This window comes from Diachasmimorpha longicaudata, chromosome 17, assembly GCF_034640455.1.
Source record: "Diachasmimorpha longicaudata isolate KC_UGA_2023 chromosome 17, iyDiaLong2, whole genome shotgun sequence".
Lineage (NCBI taxonomy): Eukaryota > Metazoa > Arthropoda > Insecta > Hymenoptera > Braconidae > Diachasmimorpha > Diachasmimorpha longicaudata.
This window is the reverse complement of record NC_087241.1, coordinates 2,354,208-2,381,793: the sequence shown is the minus strand read 5'-3', so window position 1 is coordinate 2,381,793 and position 27,586 is coordinate 2,354,208. Positions and strand designations below refer to the sequence as shown.

The following is a 27,586-nucleotide window of genomic DNA, read 5'->3' as shown; positions in this document are numbered from 1 at the left end:
TACGACTTCTCTATTTAACGGGTGAATTTAATCTACTCATTCCGCTTGAAGAAGAGCGAGTTAAGATCACTATCCAAGAGCCTGGATGAGTATTCAAAGACCATTGTAACATACCCTTATCGGTGGGGATGATCGGAGGGGTTGAGGGTGGGGGTGAGTGTGCCGGAGCTTCCGTTTGCTGGCTCCTTCAATTCTATCCCCACCATTTTCCGCTATTCCACACGACCGGAAGTAGCATTACCACCCCCCGACCCTCCTCATCATCCCCCGAAGGAGCCGTATCAACAGGAGATAAAGGACATGCCGGGGTAATGCAACATCGACTCACGATTTTTTTTTTTTTTTTCGAATTGTTTGGATTTCTCGAAAGCAGGTGTTTACGGATGTACGACAATTTTGCGATAAGAAATCGAGGGGGGGAGGGGGGGGGGATGGCTCGGTTCATTTTAGTTCTTTTGTTAGGTCCGGATGGATTTGAAGGTATTTGAGAGTTTATTTCAGGGGTTGTTTTGTCGTCTGGTTTTTGGGGATAATGTGGGGGGAAAAGGGGAGATGACAGGTGGGGTGCGACTGTAAATGAGTTATTGAAATTAATTAATGGTTTTCTTGTATATTCCGGCAGTTACTGGTTTCTTTGTGATGATTGACCGGAGTAATGAGTAGTCGAAATACAGTTGATTAATGGAGGGGGTGGGAAAAATTATTTTGACTGAGATCCATTTACTTTCGAGAGGTGTTTGTTTTTTTCAAAATTATAATTCTTCGGGGTAATTACTCCCGAGGGGAACCGGGTTGGGTTCGAATTATGATAATTATATTATTCTAGGGGATGAGTATTTTGTAGGTGACCTTGAATGATTAACAATTAAGAATTCGCATTAATAATTGATCAGTTTTCCGAGATTTCTGATTTTTTTGAGGGACGAATTTTGAGGAATTATTATTATATTATTTAATGCTGGAGATTATTTCGGGAGTTCATTCAAGATTATAATTAACATGATCATGTTTTAGATAAATATAAGTGACGCAATTCAAATGTGCAAAATAGTCAGGGAATTACTCGATTTTCGAAAAAACAGAACGAAAAAATGAGAAAAAAATACTTTTTCCTCTTAATGAGGTTCCCAAAGGTTTTTGCAATATGTTTTTGTCCTGTTAATTTATATTTGTGAGAATGTATATAGACCTGAACAGGAAAACACAAAAACATCTAATTGTTTATGTAAAAAATTATCATTTAGTTGTTATCATCATTATTCCCTGCGTTATATAATTAATTCTGATAGAGGACATCAAGACACAAATTTTCAAATTAAAAAAATGAATTTGTTGTAATCAATTCTGAAATATTTCACAGAATCATTTTACACCAAACAAAGAACAGATTTCGTGCAATTTTCACGTTAACAACTCGATTTTTGCGAGGATAAAAGCGCAAATAATATTTTTTTTTTTCAAAAACAGAAAGTTGACAAAAACTATGATTTCTTTGAAGGTTCACTTTCCAATTTTTTCTTGATTCCAATGGATTCAATAACGACGAAAAAAATCAAAGTCAAAGAAACACTATCTTTCTTAATTTAGAGATATTTCTCAAACGACTTATAAACAAATTACGATTTCTCAAAAACGACTGAACCAATCGAGTTGAATCTGGATCCAAAGTTACCCTCTCCCTGCTACCCTCCCTCTATTCCATCCTCTCAACTTCACCTATAAAATTATCACATCCAATCACGAATCAAATGATAACAAATCATGCCAAAATCATAATATTCAGTTAATTATATCGATAAACATATTTCACCTCCCTCGAATCATTGAAACCAATTTTCACCTCCATAAAACGTTAATCCATAAATATTCCATGACTCAATGCACCACAATCCCTCCATCAATCTCATTTACCTCTCCCTAAAAATAATGCGAGGTGATGTCGAAGAGTAAAGATCACCTTCGAAAATTACTGTCTTAAGCCGTAACTGTCAGCACCGATTACCACTGCAAGGCACATTGAGATGTGAGATGAAAGGGATTTACTGATGGACTAAGGGAATGGATATCATAGAAATACCTGCCCATCCTCTTTTTCTTTCCCCCGGAATAACGACGTCAAGTAGTAGGTTACACTAATGATCAGTGACACCCCTGGGCTCGCATCATTTTCTCGGGAGCGTTTCAGTTTCGTCTCGTTTCCTTCTGTATATTCGCGTCGCAACGAAGGTATTGGCTGTTAGGGGATCTAATGGATTGCGTTACCCAGGGCTGATTCAAATGCGAACTGGATTTTATTCCAGAGGGTGACGATGGGGATGGCATCCACTAGGCGATAGACTTCTATCGCGCGAAAGGCAACTACCCAGTATCGCGTTAGTTTCTTATTGGGGATGGGGGGAGGGGGAGGGGAGGGGGGCTAGCAAACTCGATTCCGTCAGTCTATTAGATTTTTCTCCTCTTCTAACACCTCCCGTACTCTCTACCCCCGGTGATTCTCCTAGTACATACGGGGTGTAAGCTATTTCGTGTCGTTGAAATACATTGGAGTGAAAAGCTCGCTTGGAAAACGTTTGCCAGTGCCAGATGTTCAATACTCCGGTAAAATCACGTTGACAATTTGTCAGCGATCTTGAGAAGGGCATTGGGAGTAGTGAATTTTTTGAGGAATTTAGATTATGAAATTCGGAGATTGAATGGTGGATGTTGGATGTTGAAATGGAGGGTTGAATATTAATGTTGAAGGGTGAATGCTGGATGTTGACAATGAATGTTGGAATTGAATGTCGGATCGATGTCAACATTGAATGGTGAATGGTAGAAGAGAATGTCGGATATCGATATTGAATGCTGGATGTTGAAAGCGAATGTCGGATGTCAGCATTGAATGGTAAATGGTAGAGGAGAATGTCGGATATCGACATTGAATGCTGGATGTTGGAATGGACTGTCGAATGGCGACATTAAATGTTGAATGTTGAAATCGAATGGCGGATGTCAACGTTGAATGTTGGACGTTGGAATGGATTGTCGAATGGCGACATTAAATGTTGAATGTTGAAATCGAATGTCGGATGTCAACGTTGAATGCTGAATGCTAGAATAAACCGTCGAATAGCAACATTAATGTTGGATGTTAGAATCAACTGGTGGATATCAACATTAAATGTTGAATGTTGAAATCGAATGTCGGATGTCAACGTTGAATGTTGAATGTTAGAATAGACTCAAATATCAACATTGTAAGTTGAATGTTAGAATCGTACATCCGATGTCAGTTGAAAGTTGACTGTTCGAATTGAATGTCGGATGTCAACATTAAACCTTCAACATTGATGTGTCAACATTGAAATCACATTAAATGTCGTATGTGAAAATCGGTTATCGGATATCAATACTGAATGTTGGATGTTGAATCAGAATGTCCGATATCAACTCTAAATCGTGCATGCCCACATCGAATGCTGGCTATCAACCGTCATTGTCAGCTATAATATTGCAGGTTGAATATCCACCTTGACCCTCCAAACCTAAATATACCCTCGAAACAGCGAATGTTCCCCCGAAATATCCAACTTCACCCATAAATATCAACTATCAGCATGAAGTATCCGTTTCAACCCCCGAAAATTCCAACATTCCCATCCAATGTTGGGTATCAACATTCAATGTCGGATCTCCCCAGTGAATATCAACTTCATTTCACATTTTCCTCTCATGTTGAATATTCATATTCACTGTCCGATGCCAAACGGTTAATGTCCTATCAAATGTTGAGCATCGCATGCTGGTATTGACCGTTTAAAATTCAACCCCGTCATAAAACGTCGAATGTCAACTCTTCAACATTCGCTATAAATGCCGATATCGACTCTTAAAATATCCAATAAATTTTCGGTCCATTTCTCCAACTTCATTTGCATATCAACCTTTGCCACTATCCAGGGGATTTTCAATAATCCTCTCCCCTTGTGCTTCTCATCCCCCCCAACACCCAGTGAATTTTTTATTTAACGAAAAATAAAAATACAGGCACAATTGAAATTGGCAAATCTAAATGTATGCAGCAGATAGCGGACTGGATATTTGAACCTTCCTACCGTCCTAAAGGTCGACGTTACCACGTGGCCTGGGCTTTAATCTAGAGAAATGCTGAATAATACAAAACGGGTGTAGGCAACGAGGGGGTGGGGGGGTGGGGGGGCTTTCCGATTGGCTTATGCAGTATTCAAACAGGGCTTTCCGACAGTGCGGGAGGGGGGAGGAGGGAGGGGGAGGGTTGTTGTACTAATTAAGTTTTTGTTTGGAGGTAAAGAGCGCTAAGTGTTCTATCAACTGGTTTAAACGATTCGAGAATAATAAATTGATGTTTATTATTTTTGTTTCAGATTTTTCCTCAAATTCTTCCTCAAGTGCAATCAAAATTGCCTGAAGAATGCAGGCAATCCCAGGGATATGCGACGGTTTCAGGTTAGTATTATTTATTTATTGGCGAAGGATAAAAATTATCATTCAAGATAGATCGGAAAATGTGTTGATAGGAGGATCAGATTTCTTTGGATAAGAGATTTATTTTTGGATATCGATGGGATTATACAATTAATAATTTTTTATCAGTTTTTTTATCAAGAGACAATCAGTTTTGGGGAGTGATTTAATTTTAATTTTAAGGTGTTTTTATGGGAAATTATAATCTGTGGATTTATGATGTCTTGATCGTATTGTATGGGATGCTAGTGATATGCAAGATGTGACTCGAGCGCCCTGACAAGTTACCGTAGGGAGAATCGAAGTTCTGACGGAAATTCTTTGGTCCCAGGAGAATGTGTTCCACGTGTCACTAGGTTTTTCCATGCGTGATGGGATAGAATAAGTAAGGGATTTGTTTATTCAATCTTTGATCATTCAACAGTAGCAGGTGGAGAGAAATTTTCGGTAGAAATTATCCTACCGATCCAAAAATTCAATAAAAATGAATTAATAAATATTTCATTGCGACAGGAAATTGTACCGGTCACGTCAGTGATTCTTATGTAGATAACGATAATTGTAGGATAATCAGTAAACTTTATCCGATCGATACAGTAATTTTCACTCGGTCGGTACAGTAATTCTCTTATTTATCAAGATAAAATTTCTCTAACCTAAAATAAAAATTGACCATCACGTATTAATTTTTAGGAAGTGTCGGGATAAAAGTGAGGTAGCGATAATGCATGATAAACTTTAATAAAACTATAAAATAATTTTTTTACCTTTTAAGTCGATTTGAAACGCATCTAAATCAGCTCATAGCCTCGGAAATCATTGAACTTCTGTCCAATCAAGACAGTTTAACAACTACTTCCCCGGAAATATTAAATATTATCAAAATATTATCAAAATAAACGTTTAAACATTAAAATTCTTAGACAAACCCTCAACTCAAAAAACCTTTAAAAACATAATTTTTCCAATTTTTCTCACGACTCACCTCACCCGATAAAAAAACACAATTTCCATTTTTCCATTCGCCGCCTCGAATACTCACGCTATGCTTCATAAGATGAAGAGACTAGGGGTAAAATGAAAAAAAAAAAAAAAAAATACTTTCCAACCGCGAAGAGAATTGTCTCGAGTTGAGAGCCCCCAATGCAGGACTTGTAATCCTCGAGGTTGGCAATTAGCCGGAGCACGGGTATCACCCGCACCCCCTTTCTCATCCCTCTGTAACTACCTCTCCTCTATTCCATGATATCTCGTAGTCCCATCCACACCCCTCACCAGTGTAAAAATAAACGACAAAATTAAAAAATGAATTGCAAAGAAAATAACAAAAATATATTCTAATACACTGGAAACAACTGGAGGCTTCGACTGAAGGTCGAAACCACCCTCCCCTCCCCCCTCCTCACCCCTTCCACCCTTATTCATGCATGCGTAAAGTACGTCGTGGTAATTTTTGTTCCTCTTTATTCCACGGGTCGGTTAAACCACGGGCCGAAAATTAAAATATTTATCGTACTTCCGAATCTCTTCCGGAATTGCTTATTGCCGAAAGTTGAGAATTAAAATTTTACCCTCGCTCGTTTTACCCCCCCCCCCTCCCTCCCTGCCCCACCATCCCACCCTGCTGTCCCACACTCTCGTACACACATACATGTAGTCGTCAAGTTCCAAGAGGAGGTTATTCAGCCCCATAGCAATGTGAAAGAGAGAAAAGGAAACGTTATTTTTTTTTTTGCGAGAAAGGGGAAAAAAGGACGAAGAGTCGAAAAAGTTTCAGTGGGTTTTCCACTTCGTCTACGATTCATTCATTTTTCAAAGGAGTCGCCGGTATTCGTTGGCCGTGAGTCAATGTTTTATGGCATTGAAAAAAAGGGAGGGAGGAAATCTGGAAAGGAGTGGTGAATGAGATGGATTAAGGGGATGAATAATTTGAAGTATGAGTGATTTTATGAATATTTCGGGTAAAACTTTTTTTTTCTGTTGAAGATCCTTCAGAAATCATTCGAAAAATCGTGGAAAGATCGTTGAAAGTTGGTAGCCGATCGATTTCGCCTGCCGTAGACTTAAAATTTCATGAGAATCTAGTAAAAATTTTAATGGAAATTATAATTTAAATTATTTTAATGTATCAGTAAAGAAGGGGTAGAATCAGATGAGTGGTTTTTGACTATTGAATAGTTTTTGAGGAATATCTCGAAATCTAGGGGAGATACCAAAATTTCCATGAGAAGCTTTTTTGTGGAGCAAATTGTGTCCTATAATAAAAGTTATTATAAAAATTTTGCTATCTCTCTTAGATTCGGAGTTATTGCTCAAAAACTAGGCCCAGAAATATGTCAACTTATCTCATTTTCCTGCATCGCTAATATTATATATTATATATTATATATTATATATTATATATTATATATTATATCGTGTTATCGACGCAGTACAGAAATAAATAAAAAAATCAATATTACTGATTTGAATATATCATATACTGAATATTTTTGAACATTCAACAGGTCGTGATATCGACGCAAGTGGGCGTCGAAGGACCGCTACTGGCCATTTCCGACAACATGTTTGTCCACAACAACAGCAAACATGGACGAAGGGCCAAACGACTGGATCCCAGTGATCACGGCGAATACAACAGTAAGTACCCCTTAAATTTCCCTCTAACTCACCATAAAACATTGAAAAAGAGATCCGCTCAAACTTCTTTATCATTCCAATTAATCTCATTGTGTTCGCAGAATTGATATACTGCACTGCGGATGGAATGATGCATTACCGAGGTGATTATAATTAGTGATGATAGACAAGTTCAAGCGGATCTACCAATTACATCAAGTCCTATTCCCTCAATTCAAGTGTTTAGAGATTTAACGGTTTCGAATGATTTCAGGGATTCGATTTTGCATTCACGATTCATTAATGAAGTGATAATTAGTACAAGTCGATGTCAAGGAGTTCTAACTTTTTAGTAAATTGAAAGTTATTGAAAACTACATTAAATTTTTGGAAAACTCGAGGACATTTGCAGTTGTCATTTGTCCCTGAATGTAATTAACGTTTCTATTTATGAAAAAAGTTAACAAATCAAAAATTAAAACAGAAGTTTAGGGGAAAATTAATATTTTTCTTTTAGGCAAAAATTAAAATCTAAATTTTTAATGATTAGACGTAAAAGGTCGAAGGATTTTTGATATTTTACAAAAGATAATCCACCGTTTGGCAAACGAATTTTATCATTTGTTTACACGAAAGAAATATTTTTAAAAATTCCAATACTTTTCGAAATATAAATTTTCTAATACTGATTATACATAAATTTTTTAGAATTTTACTTATGCAATAAGTTGGATAATTCACAACTGAAAATATTCTAAGCAGCTCGTCCGGTCGGTAAAAACCAAAATTTTTGTCATAAAATCTTTTCCGTTCCTCAATTCCCTCCACAAAAAATTCATGAAACGAATTATTTCATTCAACTCCTCCAGAGAAAAACTTGAACGTAAACAATGTTGTGTTAAATGTAATTTACAGTAAGATTATATGTGAAATTAAGGTTGTCATCGCGTGACAGTCTCTGTACAAAGTTTATGCGCTGTAAAACGGCCAGATTAAAGTACAATCTCACACCTGCATTTCGCTCCGAAAGTACGAAAAAAAAGTACTTTAAACTGAGTATTCTCCTCTATTCATGAGGTCGTAATTTACTGATTACGTTTTAAACGTTCAGCTTACACCATGCCCCCGATTTGTGTAATTGCGTTATTGTTGAATATGTGGACGTACAGGATCATCACCCTAACCCTTGCCACCATAACTACATCATCCTGACCAAGTGACGAAATATAAACAATCAATGTATTATTTAATAGACAATAAGTCTGCATTTATCAGGCCCAAACCAGACTCCGACGTTTACAAAAGTCGTAACCTCTTCGTAATCAGTCAAACAACACAACTATCAACCCAACTAATAACCAAAATAAACCACCGGTGCCATTCACCCCTCCGGGCCTACAATCAAAATAATCATAAGTCCCCCCCCCCCCCACTGGGTCCAGTACTTTTCTGCCTCTGAATCCAAAGACTTTTAAAAAATCAAATAGTCTCAACAAAACACCTATTGGTTGTGGGATATATAAATAAGTACTCAACGCAATGGATTAAACTTGAAATCTTTTATTCTTTAAAATGGCACGAGGAAGATACGTCTGTACACTATGGATCTCTCCAACAGACTAAAAAACTAGTCACTAAGGCCAAAAGCAAATTCGTCACCTAATGAAAGAACCCCCTGTTCTTTCTTACTCAGAAAATATTGTTTATGTTTATACAGACTCTCGGGCGACGCTCTGTCGCCGTCCACGTCGATTCGTTTTTGTAACCGTCATTTAATATAAAGAATTAAACGTAATAATCCAATAACACCAAAAACCAAAAACTGCAATAGACCCACCAATATCCCCGACTTTTCCCCTCCCTTATTCCGCAACACCTCCGCACCCTCCCCCCCCCCCCTAACTACCCCAAAAAACTTCATTCTCCCATTGAATCTCCTCCCCAAATCAGCCTCACCCACCCGCCACATTTCATCCCACAGTCAGCAGAGCATTGAAGTAAAGAGAAAACACAATTCGAAAAAGACTCCACGATCCTCATCCCCCTCCCCTTCCCCTCCACATCCCACCCCTCGACAAAACTGAATACGAAAGTGAAAGACAGAGAGAGAATGGGATATAAGAAGTCATAGGGCAATTCAGCAAAGTTTGGCGTCGGCCGCGCATACAAACGGCTGATATCGCTCCTCTCAAAACTTCCTCCCCCACCCACCCCCTATCCACCCATACACACCGCATACCATTTTCCATCCCTCTCTCTCTCTCTCCCTCATGCAAGACAAGATGTAAATCAATGGGGGCGGAAGAGACGCGCGGAGAGACCGAAGGATCCCCCCAACCATTCTCCATTCGCGAGGTTTCCGAAGCTTCCTCACTAACCCTCCCCCCTCCCCCAGCCCTCGAGTTTTCCCTCTTTTTTACCGTACCTCCATCCTCTTATAGTACTCTTTCTTTTCCCTCTTTGGCTCGCCCTTTTGTCTGGTTTCGCCAGGGCCCCGACGAGCGCAAAGACACAGCCCGCGGAATTGCACCCTCCCCCCCCCCGCCCCTTTTCCACCCTCTCTCTCTCTCTTTCTCCTCCCCCACCTCTTTCCCGTCCGCTTTTCTTTTCTGGCAAGACCCCCCCCCCTCTTTCTAGCCCACCCTTTCACGACCCTTTTTCCATCTACCCGTCGTTTCCACACGGAGAGTGTGCGCGCGCGTTGGTTCGTGAATGCTAAGTTTACGCTATCTTGAGGGTAGTCGAAAAGGGTAACGAGGGGTGAGGAAGTTGATGGGAAGATGACGGGAGTGAGAGAGTCATGTAGTTTGGTAAAAACCAAGGGCGTAGTGTACGGTATATCCCGCCATCACGCTTACTTGGGAAGCCCTCGAAACGCCAAAACGAGAATACCAATGAGACAGTCATACCTGGGATACAGTAATTCAAAGTCTTGGAGATGCTGAGGAGTGAAGAGAAAGGGAGAAGCCAGGAACAGTTATTAGTGATTAAAGAAAAAGCTTCTTTAACGTCTGTCTATTTGTACTTGGTGAATGTTAATCAGGAATGGACGGTGTCGATGGTTGATCAGATCGGTCTTTTGGGCTGAGTCGGAAGCAGTGGTGCTCAGGGGGTGACTGACGGAGGGCGCGTACTCTGGAGATGACGTGGTGGTATCAATGGAGGAAGGACTGATACCATCGGAGGTCCTTAAGTGAACGTCGCACATTTTGTTGTGGTTGTGGCTGACCTGTGCGATATTCCGGACGAACTGCGACTGAGGAGATGGGGGAACCCCAGACCGGTTGTGTCGGTATTGTAGGTCTCTCTATTAGGAACCTCCGAGTCGGACCGAACCGAGAAAGACCGACCGGCGATAAGGAGAACCCGATCCGGGTGTAGACGTTAGCTGATTGGAGTGACGAGGTTAGAGGGGGGTTCCTGGTGAATTTGAGAGTGATTTTCGGTGGTGTCCGGTAGCTTAGTCGGTAGGACTCCCCAGCGCGATACTGGAAAACCCGGGTTCGATTCCCGGGTGAGTTACAGCGTAAATTTTGACTCTCTAATTCTAATTCTCCTCGATCTTTATCCCGGTGCCTTCTAAAACAAGTCGCTACAGACGGATTTACTTTGAATCCACGTCTCGACGATTTTACTGACGAATAAATAATAATAACTCGTGTAGAAAAATTAGATTTTCTTCCTAATGGCCTAATTCGATTGCGATTTGTCAATTAGTCTTTAAAATATTTGCAAATAAATGTGGTATATTTTATATCAGTTGCATCTGCGAAGTTTTTAGTCTTAAAAAGTCGCTTGCAGTTCGATTCATTTAAATTGTCAATTAACTCATATCTTTGGTCCAGATATTTTGGAGAATGCCAGAAGACGTGATGAAGTATTCAGTTTATTCCACCACAGGAGTAGTTGTGTTATGATCTAGTTATCACGTGACAAGTGTAACATCTTCGCAGTTCAAATTTTTCGCGGTTTTGACGCGCAATAACTTCTGGGTACCGGACAACTCTTGCAGCGCCCCTTCAACGAATCCGCTCCTCGTCCGCGGACTTTCTCTCACGAACAGTAAAATGCAGATTCACTCGTAACATTAACATCGAGGATTTTATTTATTCCACAGCAGTACTCCCGGCATTCCCTTCTGCCCGCACAAACAGGGAACTGCCTCCTCTTTTTTCCAGTTCCCCTTCCCATCCCCCGAGTCGCTCCGAGGGAAACTGAAATTTGTCGACCCGCCTTGTCCTCATACCGGTAATTCTCTTCGGTTGGAGTGCTCCACCAACGTGTACTGTTTACGGTATTTAGCGACTTTCTTCCCCAGGTGGTGTACAGCACAATAAATACCAATGCTCCCGGTGGAGTTACCAAATTACTGGGGAAATCCGAATCTAGGGAAACTCGTTAAACCGTCTTTCCACTGCTGATCATCTGCATTCGCATAATTCTGGGTGATCTGTCAAGAGATGAGAGGAAACTGAACGTGTGCTACTGCGCATTGTTATTCGTTCGGTCTTAGACAAAGGATTGTCTCTGAAACCAAACGTTAAAAGCCATAACTTCGTGGACATTCGAGGAAAAGACAGATTCCCAAAGTCCAATGTTAATGTTTGTTGGAAAATTTGAACACAGGTCTTCTGTTTATCTTCAAAAATCACTCGACAAGGTTTATGATGTGTTTGAAAGAGTCTCCAGAAAAGGACTAATTTATGATCTGTTGTCCTGCGACCTTGAGAGCGTTGCAATCCTTACCACATGTGATATTCAAAGGAAAGTCTGTGCTTTGGAGTCATAAACGTCCTCTTGTTTTTTCCCTTAGTAAAGGTTTTTCAAATAGTAAGAATTCAGTCTCTGGACACCGGTCCTCTAGGTCAGTCGTGCCTTCCTCGTGTCGTAATAACGAGTTCAAGTTAAAGTAATTGATTGTGTTGCTACATTTATTTATCTACTTTTACCCATATCCCAATAATACTTTTGTCGCGTCGAGTCGTAAAAGCAGAAACAGACATATGTCGAGGAAGTCCTTACGTCAGAAAACGAAAAATTAGTCGCAGTCCTTTATAAATCAGAATTTACGAATAAAGAAACCACTTCAACATTTGCTTTCTACTTTTGGTTTTTTTTATATCTTCACCAGGACCTCGGGATTCGAAGTTCGCTACACATATTTCGTACTCCCCACAATAGTTTCACGAACACATTTTCTTCCTCGTCCTTTAAAGTGGTAAATGAAGAACGGAAAACACTAGTTCTATATAAGTTCAACTCTGAGTTTGAAGTCTAAGAGAACACCTCAGGATATCCTCAAGTCCTGACCTCAAGTTTTTCCCAAATTTCCAATTTTAGATTTCCTCATGTGAACTTATTGTGGTCCTCTAAGTTTAAAACAATTGAAACATCGTTTTCATCGTTTGTAATATTTAATTAGCGTCAATTGTGTTAATTTAATCCGTTCGCCTAATCCCACCCCATCGTTACTTTCGGCTCATAAAAGTTCATTATGAAAAAATAGCAGAAGCATACAGACGCAACCCTGAAAACTCCATAATTTCATAGTTCAGACTATTCTACATAATTTCCAATGAAAATTAAGGGATGTAAAAACTGATCGATTACAATGCTTCCACCCAGAAGTAAAAAAACGATAAAAATAAAAAAAATTTCACATGCAAAATCATCACAATCTCCACCGCTTTGATAATATCTACTTTTGAAAATACACAAATTATAATAAAACCCATTCAATTACCCCTAAAAATCATCGTGAGCAGTGACACAATAAAAATAAAACCAACAATTTACATTTTCCCGCACGTGGGTTAAAAGACAAACGACCACACTCGTAGTTTCGTTAAGCGACTGTGATTTATTTCCCGTGGTTTATACATCCAGAAGAGAAGCACAAGGGGAGGAAAGTGTTTGAGCGTCACTGAAGGCAATATACCATGATGTCAGCCACTCTGGCCGTGGCCCTCCTACCCTCCAACGACTGCTGGGTGGCTTCGGGTACGAGGGTATTCGAGTGGTAGTTGGTAGGATGGGTTTGCGCTGGGGTACAAAATGATATCATTGGGTTATAAATTCCAAGCCCAGAGACACTGCCTGGCCCGATCGCCGCTCTCCTCCCTCTTCCTCCCCATTCTGAGCTTTTCCTCCTTCCTTCTTGTTATAAACCCCTCTCTACCCCTTCATCCAACCCTCCCCACCCACCCCCCCCTGCCCTTCTCTTTTCGCTTGCTTTCCGACTCTATCCCCGATGCAGTGAACTCTCCTTCCTCGTTCTTTTATCCTCTTTCATCCGCTATTTCCACGATTTTCCACGATTTTACCTCTGAACACGCCAACATGGTAAAATATATATCTGCCACATGACCGAATAAACAGAAAATTCACATTATTCTTAGTGCTCACAATTTTCTGGTGCAAAATTTAATAAGTAGTTACTTCTGGGAGGAGACATTTCGGTAGATGGCGCTGGTGGTGATCGGCGATTGTTCGACGATTGTATGGGGGCGAGACACTACCGCACCTCCTGTTAGTAGAGGGGGTGGGATGTGAAAGAATCCACGTAAATAGGTCCAGCAGGGGGGAAGTGACAGGAAATTTTTTGAGGGATTTGTTGTGAGGTTTCGAGGAGAGACATTTGATGTAGTAAATTTTTTTTAATTTTCAAGGTCATGATTGGAAGGTGCGAGGTTAGGGAGGTTTTTTAATGGCGGTCGCATGTGTTGGAAAATTAGAACACAGATCTTCTGTTTATCTTCAAAAATCACTTGACAAGGTTTAGGATGTGGTTGAACGAATCTCCAGAAAAGGACGAATTTAGGATCTGTTGTGGGACGAACTTGAGAGCAGTGTAATCCTTATCAGATGGGGTATTCAAAGGAAACTCGTCCTCTGGAGTCATAAACGTTCTCTTATTTTTTCCCTTAGTAAAGGTTTTTCAAATAGTAAGAATTCAGTGTGTGCACACCAGTCCTCTAGGTCAGTCGTGCCTTCCTCGTGCCAGTAATAAAGAGTTCTAGTTAAAGTAATTGGTGGTATTGCTACATTTATTTATATACTTTTACCCATATCCCAATAACATGTTTCGTCCCCATAAAAGTTAAAAACAAAAATCTGACAGCTTCAGTTTCTGAGATAATCGCACCGCGGTAAATATGTGAAAAAACGATTGCTATGCGCGAATCTTTTTAATTGTGCGTTTCATTGAGAGAGGATTGAAATCAATGAAAATAGCATACGCGATTTAGGTAATGTAACTAAGTTTATTTTTGCTTTAAATTGCCGCGTTTTCACTCAATTACGGAAATTAGTCTTGGAGGTAGTGGAAGGGGTAGTTGGGTCGTGTATAGATACTTGGGGGCACTCGGCCTGTTTTGTTGGAGGTTTCGAAATATATACTTGGCCGATACGCTACCGCGTATCTCGATCGTCTTGATGAGTTGTTTTGAGGTACAGCATTCATGTCAGATCCGACGTTTTCACTCGAAAAATTCGACGAAAATGAGATCTGGTATCTCTCAATTTTTTCTCTGAATACACCACATCAAATTAAAGAAATTAATTTATAAAAGTTTTTGTCATGCACAATTGTTTTGTCAATTAATCTTCGTGAAAGTGAACTTTGTCTTGCGAAAATCTTCCAAAGAATCTTTTTGGGTGACCAGGGAGATCTTCCTAAGATCATTCGATGATTCTTCCGAAGAATTCTGAAAAATCTTTAGCAGACAATGATTTCTGTACACGAGAAGTACCACAATGACTTGAATAAACTCAGTTATTGGCGTGAATCCAGTAGGAGAAGACTTAATTCAAGTGGTACTGGGACTTGATGCAAGTCGATATCCACCAGAACGACTTTTTCACGTTCACAAATCCATTGGTTTCAATTGAATCGAGTAACCGACCACTTCAGTTCCACTTTTGCTCATTTAGGACCCTCGCCAAACCTGAAAAATAATTAATTAATAATTAATTAATTAATGTAGCAACAGTACTGAGCAAATCCACCTTCACCTGAATGATGAATCCTTTTCTGGGATTGACACTCCAAGAAAAGTATTCACATCTTTTAAAAACAAATCAAAATTCATAAAATATCGTACAACATAAATGATCATTAACTGATTCGTCTTTGTCTTGCAGGTTTATATCCAGCGTTGCCCTTACAAACCCCCTGTATTAAAGCGATATCACCCAGTGAAGGCTGGACGACGGGTGGTTCCACTGTGATAATAATCGGTGAACACTTTTTCGATGGCCTTCAAGTGGTCTTCGGTACAATGTTGGTCTGGAGTGAACTAATAACAGATCATGCAATAAGAGTTCAGACACCCCCACGACAAATACCCGGAGTTGTTGAAGTGACGTTGTCCTACAAGAGTAAACAATTTTGCAAAGGCTCACCAGGAAGATTCGTCTACGTCTGTAAGTGCTGAATAATTAACAAATCTCCGACTAATCACGAGAGATTATTTGCGTTCCCAATGAATGATTGATTTTTCATTATTCAGCTATGAACGAGCCGACGATCGAGTGGGGCTTCTCGAGGTTGCAGAAGCTGATCCCACGGCATCCGGGTGATCCGGAGAAGCTGCCCAAGGAGATAATCCTGAAGAGGGCAGCCGATTTGGCGGAAGCGTTGTACAGTATGCCGAGGGCTGGTAACACAGCGATATCGGGTGCACCTAGAAGTCCTGGTGCATCGAGTCATCCAACAGCACCACCAACATCGACATCCAGCGCAGCCTTTAATTCTTATACCGGTCAGCTGGCGGTCACGGTCCAGGAAAATGGCAGTGCAGCCAAGTGGACAGATGGTACGTAAATTTTGTTGAATGTTGTTGGTCTTCAGGAAATCTCACTTCATCCTAATTCAATCCGCATCAGTCGCTTTAGCTAATCTCCTTTTCAGTCGTTAAATTGAAGATTTAATTGTGAATGCATGAAGTCTAATGAGTAGATCATTAAGGAATTATGAGAATACGAAAAGTGGACGGAGCCAATGATCTAGGCTGACGGCCGGTTTTCGCGCTTCTTGGGCGTGAGAATAGACATTCAATGAGATAATACTCACAATGATAATAGATTGATTGATAATGGTTGTGGGAATAGTAATTAGTTGTAATAGATAGGAAATACCATGTATCACATCAATTTTTTTAATTAATAGATTCCATAGACTTTATTTACGATATATTTCTGATATTTAATTTGCGATTCTCCGTTCAGTTTTATGCATTTGGATTTTTTTGATAAACTTTGAACCCGTTTTGGTTTAATCCTGTAATTGGTCTTTGCTATTAGGGCTCTCGGAAAATAATTGAAGAGAATTTCATGATATTCAGTTTAATTTTTGTATAATACAACTTTTAATGAGACTAGTTATGACAGTTAAAGGTGTTCTATCCCTTTCGAAGTGCTTCACGGGCTCAGCGCACCGTCGATTATCGAATTATCATTTTTCGATTGAAATGGGAGTCCATAAAACTCTGAAAATCAATCAATGCTCACTATCAACAATACTTAATCAATCAGTAATGTTTATTTCCATCAACTCGCCGATCATCTAATCTCACGCCGTAAAGGCGCGTCGCCTCCGTGACATTAGCCCCTCGTCATCTTGCGATCGTTTCAAAACATTTCTATGCGATCGCATGCAATCACCGACTCCCAACGATTATTAACACTATTTATCACTTATCTTTTGTGTTCTCTGGCATGACAAACTGCATGATTAATGATGCGAGGCAAAAATTATTGGACGATGGGATACTCACCAGGATTCTCACCTCTGACCGGGCAGGTTTCTATTTCTAGACGGTGGCTCAGTGAGTGCGGGAGGCGGTGGCGGTGGTGGTAGCAGTGTGGGCGGAAGTGCCGATACATACAGACAGAGCAGTAGCGCTAGCCCACGTGGTGTTGTCAGTGGTGGTTACTGTGGTAGTTCAGCAAGTACGCCCCACAGTCACAGTACGAGTGGCAGTTACTCAGTCGCCAATCCATACACCGGGAGTCCAACCCTCTATACATCACGTAAGTGTCATTACCGTGTCACTTTTTTCCTCTTCATACATCATCAATGTCCTTGTTATTGAGCTTTCGACGCTTCTTCGAACCACATTTCAGGTCTGTCAGTGGCGATGCGATGAAACGGTTCAAATGGGGTTTCAAATATTGATCATTTTTAATGAATATCTCAAAATCCCAGAAAGAGGGAGAGAATTTTTCCCGTAAATTTATTTACGATGCAGAGACTAGGGAGGATGTGAAACAAAGAAGAAAACTTTTGTAACATCAAGGAAATAAATAATAATAATAATATTTACGATACAAATGAGGAAAAATTGGGCGCCATTTGCAAGCGACTATTATTTTTTCTCGTCAGATGTCTTTCGTTTGTTTGTATAGATTTTATTGATAATGAGTGTTAGGACAATATTTCATTATTCAACACATAATATTCTATTGTAGAAAGCAGAAACACATGTTTTTAAAAAAATTTTAAAGCGAATCCAAATTTCGCGGGTTTTCACAGCGTTATTGTGGTAGTGGAAATTCAAGGCGGGAATTTCAAAATGTTTCGGTGATTTTTCTAAACATTTCTAAAATATCTTTAGACCAATCGTAATCAAAATGTTCACTAAAGTAGAGTTTAATGAGAGCTATCACAAACCCTAATACTACACCATAGGCCATTCAGGATTTTATCAATAAATTTCCCCAAATTATTTTTAAATTTTCAAAAAACGTTCGCAAATTAATAAATCACTCAGATTCAAGGCTTTCAATTTGATGGGTCTTTTGAAATTAAAGAAATAGCAGACGAAAACCATTGAACCATTTTACCGGGTCGTTATTGGTATTGATTTATCATTATTGACAGCATGTAATTATGAAATTTTTATTTGCAAATTTTTATTTTAGCGCACGAACAGTATGGCATTTTCTATTCATCCGGTGACGGGAGTGCATTCGCCCCCGTTGTCCGGCCAACGAACACCTCAGTCCCATCGCACTGGTCCACACAGCATCACCTGGCCACAGCTGCCCAGTAAATAATTATCGCCTAAACATCGTTCCTCACACTATTCCACGATATTATGACAACAAATTAGCACAATCCACATTACCACGATGTACGTATAATCGATTTTTATTTCCATGATTAACGGAAGCCAGTTGCATGATATGGTATATTTCGATACCAGTGCGAAGGGGCGGTAACGAGTGTGAAGTTGGCGGCCCAAGGTCAAGCCGAGGGCCACCAACCGCACGAGTTAAAAGGCCCCGTCGCAAGTGTATCCGAACTATATTTTTTGTTAGTGATGTTACGTTCAGGGAGTGGTAAACTGCACCATTTTTCGTTTAGTAGTTGACGAAAAGTCTTTTTGTTTACGAGTTTTGATTTTTTGTTTACAAGTAACGAGGCGGGCTGAACGTAGCAGCAGTGAAAAAACTTTTTTTTTCATCTGCACTGGGAGAAAAATATCGTAGATTCCACGGAATATATTTTGTTGGAGGCAAGTTCGTTCATATGAAAATAAAATTCCATTGTCTCCAGTGGTAAAATGTGGTCGCGTATCAAATATCAAAATGATGAAGAAGAGATCAGCGTAGAGATATCAAAAAAAATTGGTTCAACTTAATGGGCCTATTGGATTGTGGATAGGGATTGTCTCAATAATTTAAAAACGATTTAACTATCAACTTTAATTATTTATTATCGTAAGCTGAAGGTATATCTTTGTCCTATGATGTCTCCAGATCAACTGACCCTTAGTGACCAAAGATTTCACACTCTAGACCCATTTGACAAGGCCCTTATTCATTCATTCCTTTCTGTTTATTCTCTGGTTTTATTTATTAAAACCATTCTAAACATTTCGTTACTGTTTGGAGAAAAACTATAAAAATTATAACATCCTGAGATGGACTGAAAACAGATACAGACAGATGATTCATTTTTGTCAACACATATCAAGCACTCTCAAAATTTTTTTTGGGAAATCGCAATTTTATTCGAATTTGGATTCAATTGTGTCCTGGGGAAATGATTGGAATAAATCTTGTGTTTCAATCAATTGTGAAGAATTGAAATTTTATTGATAGGTAAATTCCCTCATGTCGTGAAATATTAGTTTAATGTCATTAATTGAAGTATCATTAGTCATCGTTACTTAATTTCTATCCCGAAACTTAGTAAAAATTAATATATGTTGAATTTTCATTGTAGATTTCAGAATTTACCCGACGCCCCGCCTCTACCTGCGCGCGCACTCACTTCAAAGCGGCGCGACGATCGCTGCGAAATTGAACTTAAACGAATTTCGGAATTTTTTATACAAAAAAATGACAGATTCAACAATATTGTTTCCTATATCAGTTTTGTGTGGACTATTATTATTTATAATGTGTTTTTTCCTCATTTATTCCATCGACTTGGGCTGAAGATTCGGATATTTTTATTATAAAATCCCACAAAAATTGATTGTTTTTAACTTTTTTCGATGTCCCCTACGCCGATCGATATTCCATCATCTTGATATATTCGCCACAATATTTTTATCTATCAAAAATCTATTACTTCATCTACAACCGAACTTTAAAAAAAAATTTAACCGAATTATCGCACTTCCGAAAAATCTTTCACCTCAAGCAACAAAAAACAATAACAATTATCTCCATCCAATGCCTCACACCTCCAACGAACCCACACAATATCAACAATCAAATATCTTACAAAATATTCAAACAAATCTAATGGCATATCACCAGAAAAAAAAACAATCCTTCAAAAATGAAAAATAATTAAAACCGATTTTGAATCTCTCACTTCCGGTTGCCCTCCCCCCAGGCTAAACATCCATCGGTGGTCCATAATGTTGCACACTCCCAATAAACCCGATAACTCTCATTCCACCGGTAATTCCACCGTTAAAAAACCCCCCCCACCATCAGAAAAACCGGCGATACGTGTGAACAGTATCGAGCGAGCAATTGAGAGTTAATTTGAAGCGATCCAGATGCCGAAATTCTCGATAACGATGTCCCCAGTCCAAAACCGCCATTAAATAATAAGAAAAAAAAATCCATAACACCAGCAAAGATCATGAAATGTCCCCGATACTTTGATATATACGCACTAGTGCTCGTTAAGGTTTTAGTTGATCGGTGGAACCAGTCGTTGGTGGTATCGCTCAGCTTCACCACAATAAATCTTGGCTGTACACTGGCCTGTCGTCGGGGCAGTTAGTTGTTACGCCGGCACGTGTCTGTATCCCTCCAACGATTGACGATTGATTTGGCCGATCATACGGTACCAGTTATGGGAATTTAACTCTCATCTGGTACCACATGTGGAATATCCCATTACCGATGTAATGTCTAGTTTGTACTATATATATCGTTAAAGTTGGCTCGATTAACTCGACCAAAGACAAATTTCCACGTATGGATAAAATCCCAACCGACTAACGTATAATCGTTACAGTTGCCATGTTACAGGGCTAGGAGACGTAGTTGGTTCAACATTCAACATGAATCCATTTATGTTGCCAACATCCAGTCAGGGTTACCCCGGTGTATCGAGTCCACTACTGGCAGCTAATATCAAATAGTACGAGGACTCATCCAGCCACGAGACTGATGGTAGCCACTGAAATAATTCAACATTAATCAGTACTTGTCAATGGACCTGATCCTGTTGACATCACCAACTGACCACCCAGTTGTCAACCAGTTTTGATGGAATATCGTCATCCGCTAATGAAATGTCATCTACCATCACATCACCGTGAGAACCGATCAATCGGCTGTGGACTATTTTTTTATTTCAATATGTTTTTACCTCTCGTTGTCTCCAAGACCATCATCAAGACCATCAACCAATGGTGGGCACATGTGTACGATATAAATAAGACTCTAGTGATTTTTTTTTTTAGTGAAATATTGATGAAACTTCGTGTGTATAAAATCATTGAATTGAAGAATTTCAAGACATATCGAAAAACGGGAACATGTAACAGGAAAAGTCGACGTAGAAGTCAGGTTTTTTTTTTTTTTCTTGTGGACCTTTTGTCTTTGTGACGTCTGATCAATTTATGCGACTAGTCCCCGGCGTCCACTCGCTTCGGCTTTATGAAAATAACAGACATTTTCGTAAAAGCGTTACGGTGTACGTCTGTATACCGTTTCTCCAAAAGTCTACTTGGACGAACTTGAGTGGCCGTTGAAGGGACCGAAGGCGAAACTTCAATATTTTATATGCCATCCACCCCCTTCGGGATCGCTGGGTTCAGCGGTGGGGGGAGGAGGGTGTAACAGGAGTTTTTCATGGAGTATTAGAGGCAAAAAGAGAATGTCAGATCCACTAGACAGACATATCGCGTATCAATAAGACAACTCCATAATTTTTCAGGTGGGAAGAGAGAAATGGAGATGATATTCTATTTCATCCCCCTTTCTAATTGTCGAATAGACTGATTGAGGAATTTGGTTGATGTTGTGGGATGAATTGAGGTGAATTGATTTTTTTACTTTGGGGGAATGCATTTGATATGCGGTTGAATTAATTAGGAGCTTTGGGGGATGAAGGGAGGTTTTTAAGGTATAAATAATCAGGAGGATCTTGTGATTTAATGTCTGTTATTCAAAATGTAAAGGGGTTGGTAAAATAGAACTTGTTTTGGGAGGTGAATATCCGGTAGTAATTACTTAATTTTTGGTAATAATTAGTTAGTTTGACGTGATGCAACACGCCATCTAGATCTTGTCCACACTTTCAGGTCTTATTTTCCCGAATTTTCATCCTCGACGTTTTCCTTCTTAAATTTTCCCCGCGATAATTTTCTTTCGATATTTTTTACTGTCTTGATAAACGGGAAATTTTTAGTCAAATTCCCTTGTAAAATTCTATGGAGAATTAATTCTGGTTCCCTTTCTACTCAATTAAAAAAATCCTATTCAATAATTTTCGGTGACGTCACAAGATGTCCGACGTTATATAAATTCGACCTGAATTTCCACGGTCTAGTATGCAGATTAATCAATTGTCTTTGATTATTTGTACTTTTTATCACCTCAGGTGCACTTGAAGGTACAGTAAATCGTGTCGATACTTCAGACGATTTGAGGTTAAACCCAGCCCAGCGCTGACCTTGAGGGGTTAACGAACATCTGGGAGTTTATTCTCAATTTTTTTTGCTTAAATGAGAAGCCATAAAAATGTCAAAAAAATAACTATACTCACTATCACCTACACTGAGTTTATTCATAATTTTTATCTTAATCAATCGTGCTCTGATTAACTAGAAAAAAATTTGAAAAACTCCAGTCGATTAGAGTGACCGTCTCTAACCTCTAAAAATATAATTGAATTTTAATTAAATCGAATGAACTTTTTACGCATAATTATCGTATTTTCCTTCGTTCTCTGGTAATTTATTGTTCACTAAAAGTTGAAACCTTTTTCTTACCTCAAAATTCATTTATTCCACATTAATCATAAAACATGAAGTGATTTTTCACTCCAATTATCGATTTAGTAATGATTATCGAATGGTTTATTTTGAATGAACACGTCATTGTTCAACTGAATGGTTCGATAACTATCGACAAAAGTTCAGTTAAATAAAAATAAAAAATAAAATAAAAAATTAAATTATGTTATACAACAACAGTCACCGAATCTCCACGACACCAACCAAATTTTTTCATCAGCGATACTGTCATTAACTTGAATTACCAGTGTAATTTGTATATTATTTGTAAATATTGTTGCAATGTACAAAAACAAATAATAAATACTACTATTGATAAAAGTATTCCTGATATAGGGATCCAGCGAAAGGAAAGTTGGAACTATTCGTTTAGAGCGATTGTAGATTAACGGTTATTGAAGTGAAGAGAAAATGATTAAATAAAAATTGTAAATAAATTAGAACGGCCGTAGGCCATCGAAAAATTGCTGTATCAATTCCGCCCTTGAACTTCCAGTAAACAGCATTGCCGTTGGCTTGTGTACGATCCACGAGAACAATAATTAATTTTTTATTGGAAGTTCAAGAGATGAATCAAAGTATCGGTTTATGAGGGGAAATATAGTTGAAATTGTTTAATAAAACCGGACCCAATCGAATTCCTTCACCGAATCACGAAAGTATACGACGCAGAATTAATGAATCTTGAAGCACCAGACGCAACAGTTGATGACATTGTCTCAGTAATAAATTATTATCATTGAAAATTCATGGCTAATTGTTCGTTTTTGCATATCATTGAGGGCGAGTGAATTTTCACAATAGAAAAATCATTGTAATTTCATTGTATTAGCTGTATCCCGTCGAATTCGAATCATCAGTCAGTTCATTTCACGTGAATTTTTCTTGGTCTTGTATGAATTACAATACACACTCGTCGATGTATATTGATATAAATTAAACTTACAATTTTTGAGAATCAATAAGTTGTTGTTATTGAATATTTTCCTTTGTCTTTTGCACATGAGAAACTGGATTTATGAGTCAGGAGGATATAATCGTAGATTTTGAGGCGGGTGATATGGGGATTTTTGGCATTCGAGCATTTTTGGCATTTCCAGTCGAGAATTCCATCATCACATCGTGCATTCCATCTCCAAAAAAATTTTTCCAAAAAAATCTTCCTTAAAAATCGAGATAATTATTAAAAAATAGTCAATACTCAAAAGTCCCTTATCTCCCTTTACCATTTCCCCCCTGCCCTAATAATATTACATTCCACGGCGATCATTTGGAAGAAAAAAAAATTGAAACACAACTTGACATCCGATGAATGAATACCTTTCACCTCAAACACCCCCGAAATTCATCCCTTGCGATAAACACAAAATTCGCAATCGATAACCAACATCATTAATTTAAAAAACAGTAATAATAATAATAATGATGATAATATATAATCAATAATAATAGCAAGCAATAATAGTAATGATTATCAGTAATAATACCCCAAGACCTTCAAAATTATCGGATATTTCCGGAGAGTTTCGTTGCGTAGCAACGAGAGGGATAAATTTTGCAAGTTAAAAATCCGAAGCGCGAAGAGCGAGGGTTTTTCTGCGAAACTTATCCCGATCGGTGGTACGCAGGGAAACTGAAGGGAACATCCGATTAATTTTGAAGGTCGAGGGGTATTTGGCTGGATTATTTTTTTCATTCCAATTTCAAACAATTTAATGTGTGGCATTTCACGTCACATAGTATGGTTTTTCACTCGTAGTTGTGGCTTCCAGCGTATATATTCTGTCTGCACAAAATGCAGAGAATTGTTTACAAATTGTGGCTTTTGTCTTCACCGTATTATTAGAAACATTTTTTTAAATTTTTTGATCAATAATCTCCAAGGATTCTCCTCCAAATCTGCTCATGTCGAGGTAAAGTCTTTGAACTTGATTTTTTCTAATGACAGTTTTGGGGTTTGAAACGCGTACAAATTGTTTATCGGATATTTTCATTGCTCAGCAACAAACAGGGAAATATTCGAAAAATATCCGAAGTAAAACTCTCTTACTTGTACCACGTGACGGGAAATGCCACCATTTAATTGGTTGAAATTGGGATGAAAAAAATAATCAGCAATATTTCTTCTCCTGTTTGGTCCCACCCCCCCCCCCCCCCCAGACGCAAAAATATCTGTCCAATTATCAAGAATATAACTCATGCCAACCTCCCCGATAAAAAAAAAACCCAAAAAATGAGCGCGAGGGGCCCGATACGAATATTGAAACAGGATATGGCCACTGTAGTACCACTTCGGAACGATTATAGTTCACATGGTGTACTATTACCTCACACCCAAACGAACGATATTCCACCACGATACACGTCATTGTGATGCTGTTTGCGTTATTAGATTTAGATTGGATGGCACGTGGCATTTGGGCGCGCGCAAAGGCCTCCACAGTGTTGCCACGTGCCAACTCAGTACAACAACAATCGAAGGGGAGGAGTGGGGGGAACGATACAAAATAATCGGGGCTTGTATTATTTTGAAGATTGTTGGCTCATTGCGTCATGTAAATTTGCGTTTAGCCGACGGCCACCACTCGTGGCTTCAATTCTGAGTCTTGTCATACAAAAACAATTTAGGGGACGAGGGAAAAAATAGTGTAGGCGATTTCTTCGGGGGGTGAATAGGCATTTTGGGGGTGTACGATAAACGACGTCTTGACGAGATCAATTTTTAGGAAAATTTGATGATTTGATGGGGATGATTTTGAGGAGAATCGAAATCTCGTCGTCAGGAGTTCGGTTTTTTTTTGGGTCCGTTTACACTTTTTTTTTATTGTTTTTAGGCACTTATTTAACGTGAGTAGGGGTGGGTGGGGGAAAATGGGACGGGGAGGGGGGGGGAATAATTATGAAAAGTCCACACAATCACGAATTTAGTCGTAAGTGAGGTTGGAAAAAAGAATATTATTTTAATAAATTTTTTGTTTCAGTTTTTGATTGTGATTTAATTTGATAGGGGGTACACTAAAAAATACTAAACTAACAATATAATCAGTGTTACTGTTGTGATTATTGTGACGAAAATAGTTGGTCATTCTGAGAGGTAATGTAATTGGACTTATCGTTCTCCTTTGACAATTCTTTTTCATGTTCTTATGTTATTTTTAAGATTAAATATTTGTTTCACTTAACATTCAAATTTCGGAAAGTATTAATAGTTTTTTGGCATTTCCTCCTTATAAACAAATGACAGAACTTGTTTCTCAAATGGTGGAGTATCTTTTACGAAGTTTGCGATCATTCTTGATTTTTTCACGTCTAATGATCAAAAGTTCAGATTCTGATCTTTGACTAAAACCGAAAGTTTAATTTTTCCGTAAATCATTGTGTTAAATTCTGATTTTTCAATTTTTTAAAAACTGAAACGACAAATAAAATGGAAAAAAAACAATTTAAATTTAAATGTGATTGAGTTTTTCAAAAATTTTTCCCGTTTTCGATAATCTTTATTAGATTATACACAAAGATTTACTAAATAATATCAAACGATTTAACTATAAACTTTAATTCTTTATTATCGCACGCAGAACGTATCTCTTTCCCCTATGATATCCCCAGTGGAACTACCCCTTAGTGACCAGAATTTTCCCACTCTGGGCCCATTCAACAAAAGGCCCTTTTTTTTACTCATTTCTTTCTTTTATTCTCCATTTCTATTTATTAAAACTATTCGACGAAAAACTATAAAATACTGACATGGACTAAACAGATCTATAGACAGAGGGTTAATGTTTCTCCACCCCCACCCCCCGCCCCTCCCCCATGCCCACCCAATAATCTTTGAATCTATTAAAACTATAAAACTCCTTTAATGCCGAGGAAAATAAAAAATTTCAAATACTTCCCTAATTTTTCAGTCAAAAATATTAAAATCAAATTGTCTCCTAACATCACCTCCGTCGCCCATTCAAATCGACGAGCAATTTCCATTTTTTTCCCTCATCACCAGCATGAAATTTTTTTTTGAAGATCAATAGGTGAACGGGAATTTCGAGTTGTACGAATTTCCCCTCTGGACAGATCGTCCGAGCTCGGGCATCGGGTTGATAGGAGTAATTTGAAGGGAAGAACATACTCACCCTCTGACAGCTCTGTGATAAGATCTAGTTGTGCCATCAACTGTACTCCATTCGAAATACATTTTATAAATGCGTGTGTGGACCCCACAGGGTTATTGTATTACCTCGGGGGATGAAGCGCATTACCATCTGCTTATTACCAGTGATCTTTATTATTCAAAAGGTATTGGGTTTCAAGGACGATGGGGAGATAAAATGCAACTGTTGATGTGTCCACTGTATATCCCACTGAATGATCTTTTTGAAGTACAGGATCCTCCCGGAAGAACTGAAAATAATGACGAGTTTTCAAATTCTGTGCGAGAATCACTTGACCGTACCATCTGTCGGTAAAAAAGAACCCCATGTTACCGACAGAAAAGGCCTCTGCATTGCCAGGAGATGATAAAGTGTTGCCGTCCGCCGGTAATGAGTGACCGGCTGGTGGTTGGGGTGGGTTTATGATCGACTGTCGGTAAAGAAGAGTTTCCGTTATCGATTGAGGTCCAGAACGATTTCTCGGAAATTACGTAATTGGATTATGGTAGCTGTGACCATGGGAGAGTAATTGATGAACAAGGCAGTCTAATTTTAAAGGTTTAAATGCGATGCGCATCGCAGTGGATGAGGATGAAGGTTATGAAATTTTTTTAGGGAGATAGAACTAGGTTGGCCGAGTGGTCTAAGGCTCCAGACTTTAATTCTGGGTCTGGGATGGGAGCGTGGGTTCAAACCCCACATCCAGTAGAGACTTTTTCCAGAAAATACGGATTGACGGGATAAGACGAGTAAATTTTGGAATAACCATATTAATGAATAATGATGGAATGATGAGATCAGCATGATGATGCTATCATTGTAAGTGATGTCGTTGTT

General features: G+C 38.7%; 1 protein-coding gene across 2 annotated transcripts in view; it reads left to right on the top strand.

Moving 5' to 3' along the window:
• LOC135170394 (transcription factor collier) overlaps nt 1-23,551 on the top strand; it is a 113,090-nt gene extending 89,539 nt beyond the window's left edge. The window contains exons 7-13 of one of the 2 annotated variants that reach the window (XR_010300379.1): nt 4,386-4,467; nt 6,993-7,125; nt 15,247-15,528; nt 15,615-15,920; nt 16,921-17,136; nt 18,028-18,239; nt 20,608-20,741. Coding sequence is in view for 1 of the 2 variants with exons in the window: in XM_064136169.1 (XP_063992239.1) it covers nt 4,386-4,467; nt 6,993-7,125; nt 15,247-15,528; nt 15,615-15,920; nt 16,921-17,136; nt 20,608-20,720 (1,132 nt within the window). In the remaining variant the exon portion in view is untranslated. Of the gene's footprint in view, nt 1-4,385; nt 4,468-6,992; nt 7,126-15,246; nt 15,529-15,614; nt 15,921-16,920; nt 17,137-18,027; nt 18,240-20,607 lie in introns of both variants that reach the window. The other variant, XM_064136169.1, reaches the window with a different exon arrangement.
• Nucleotides 23,552-27,586: the final 4,035 nt, after the last annotated feature.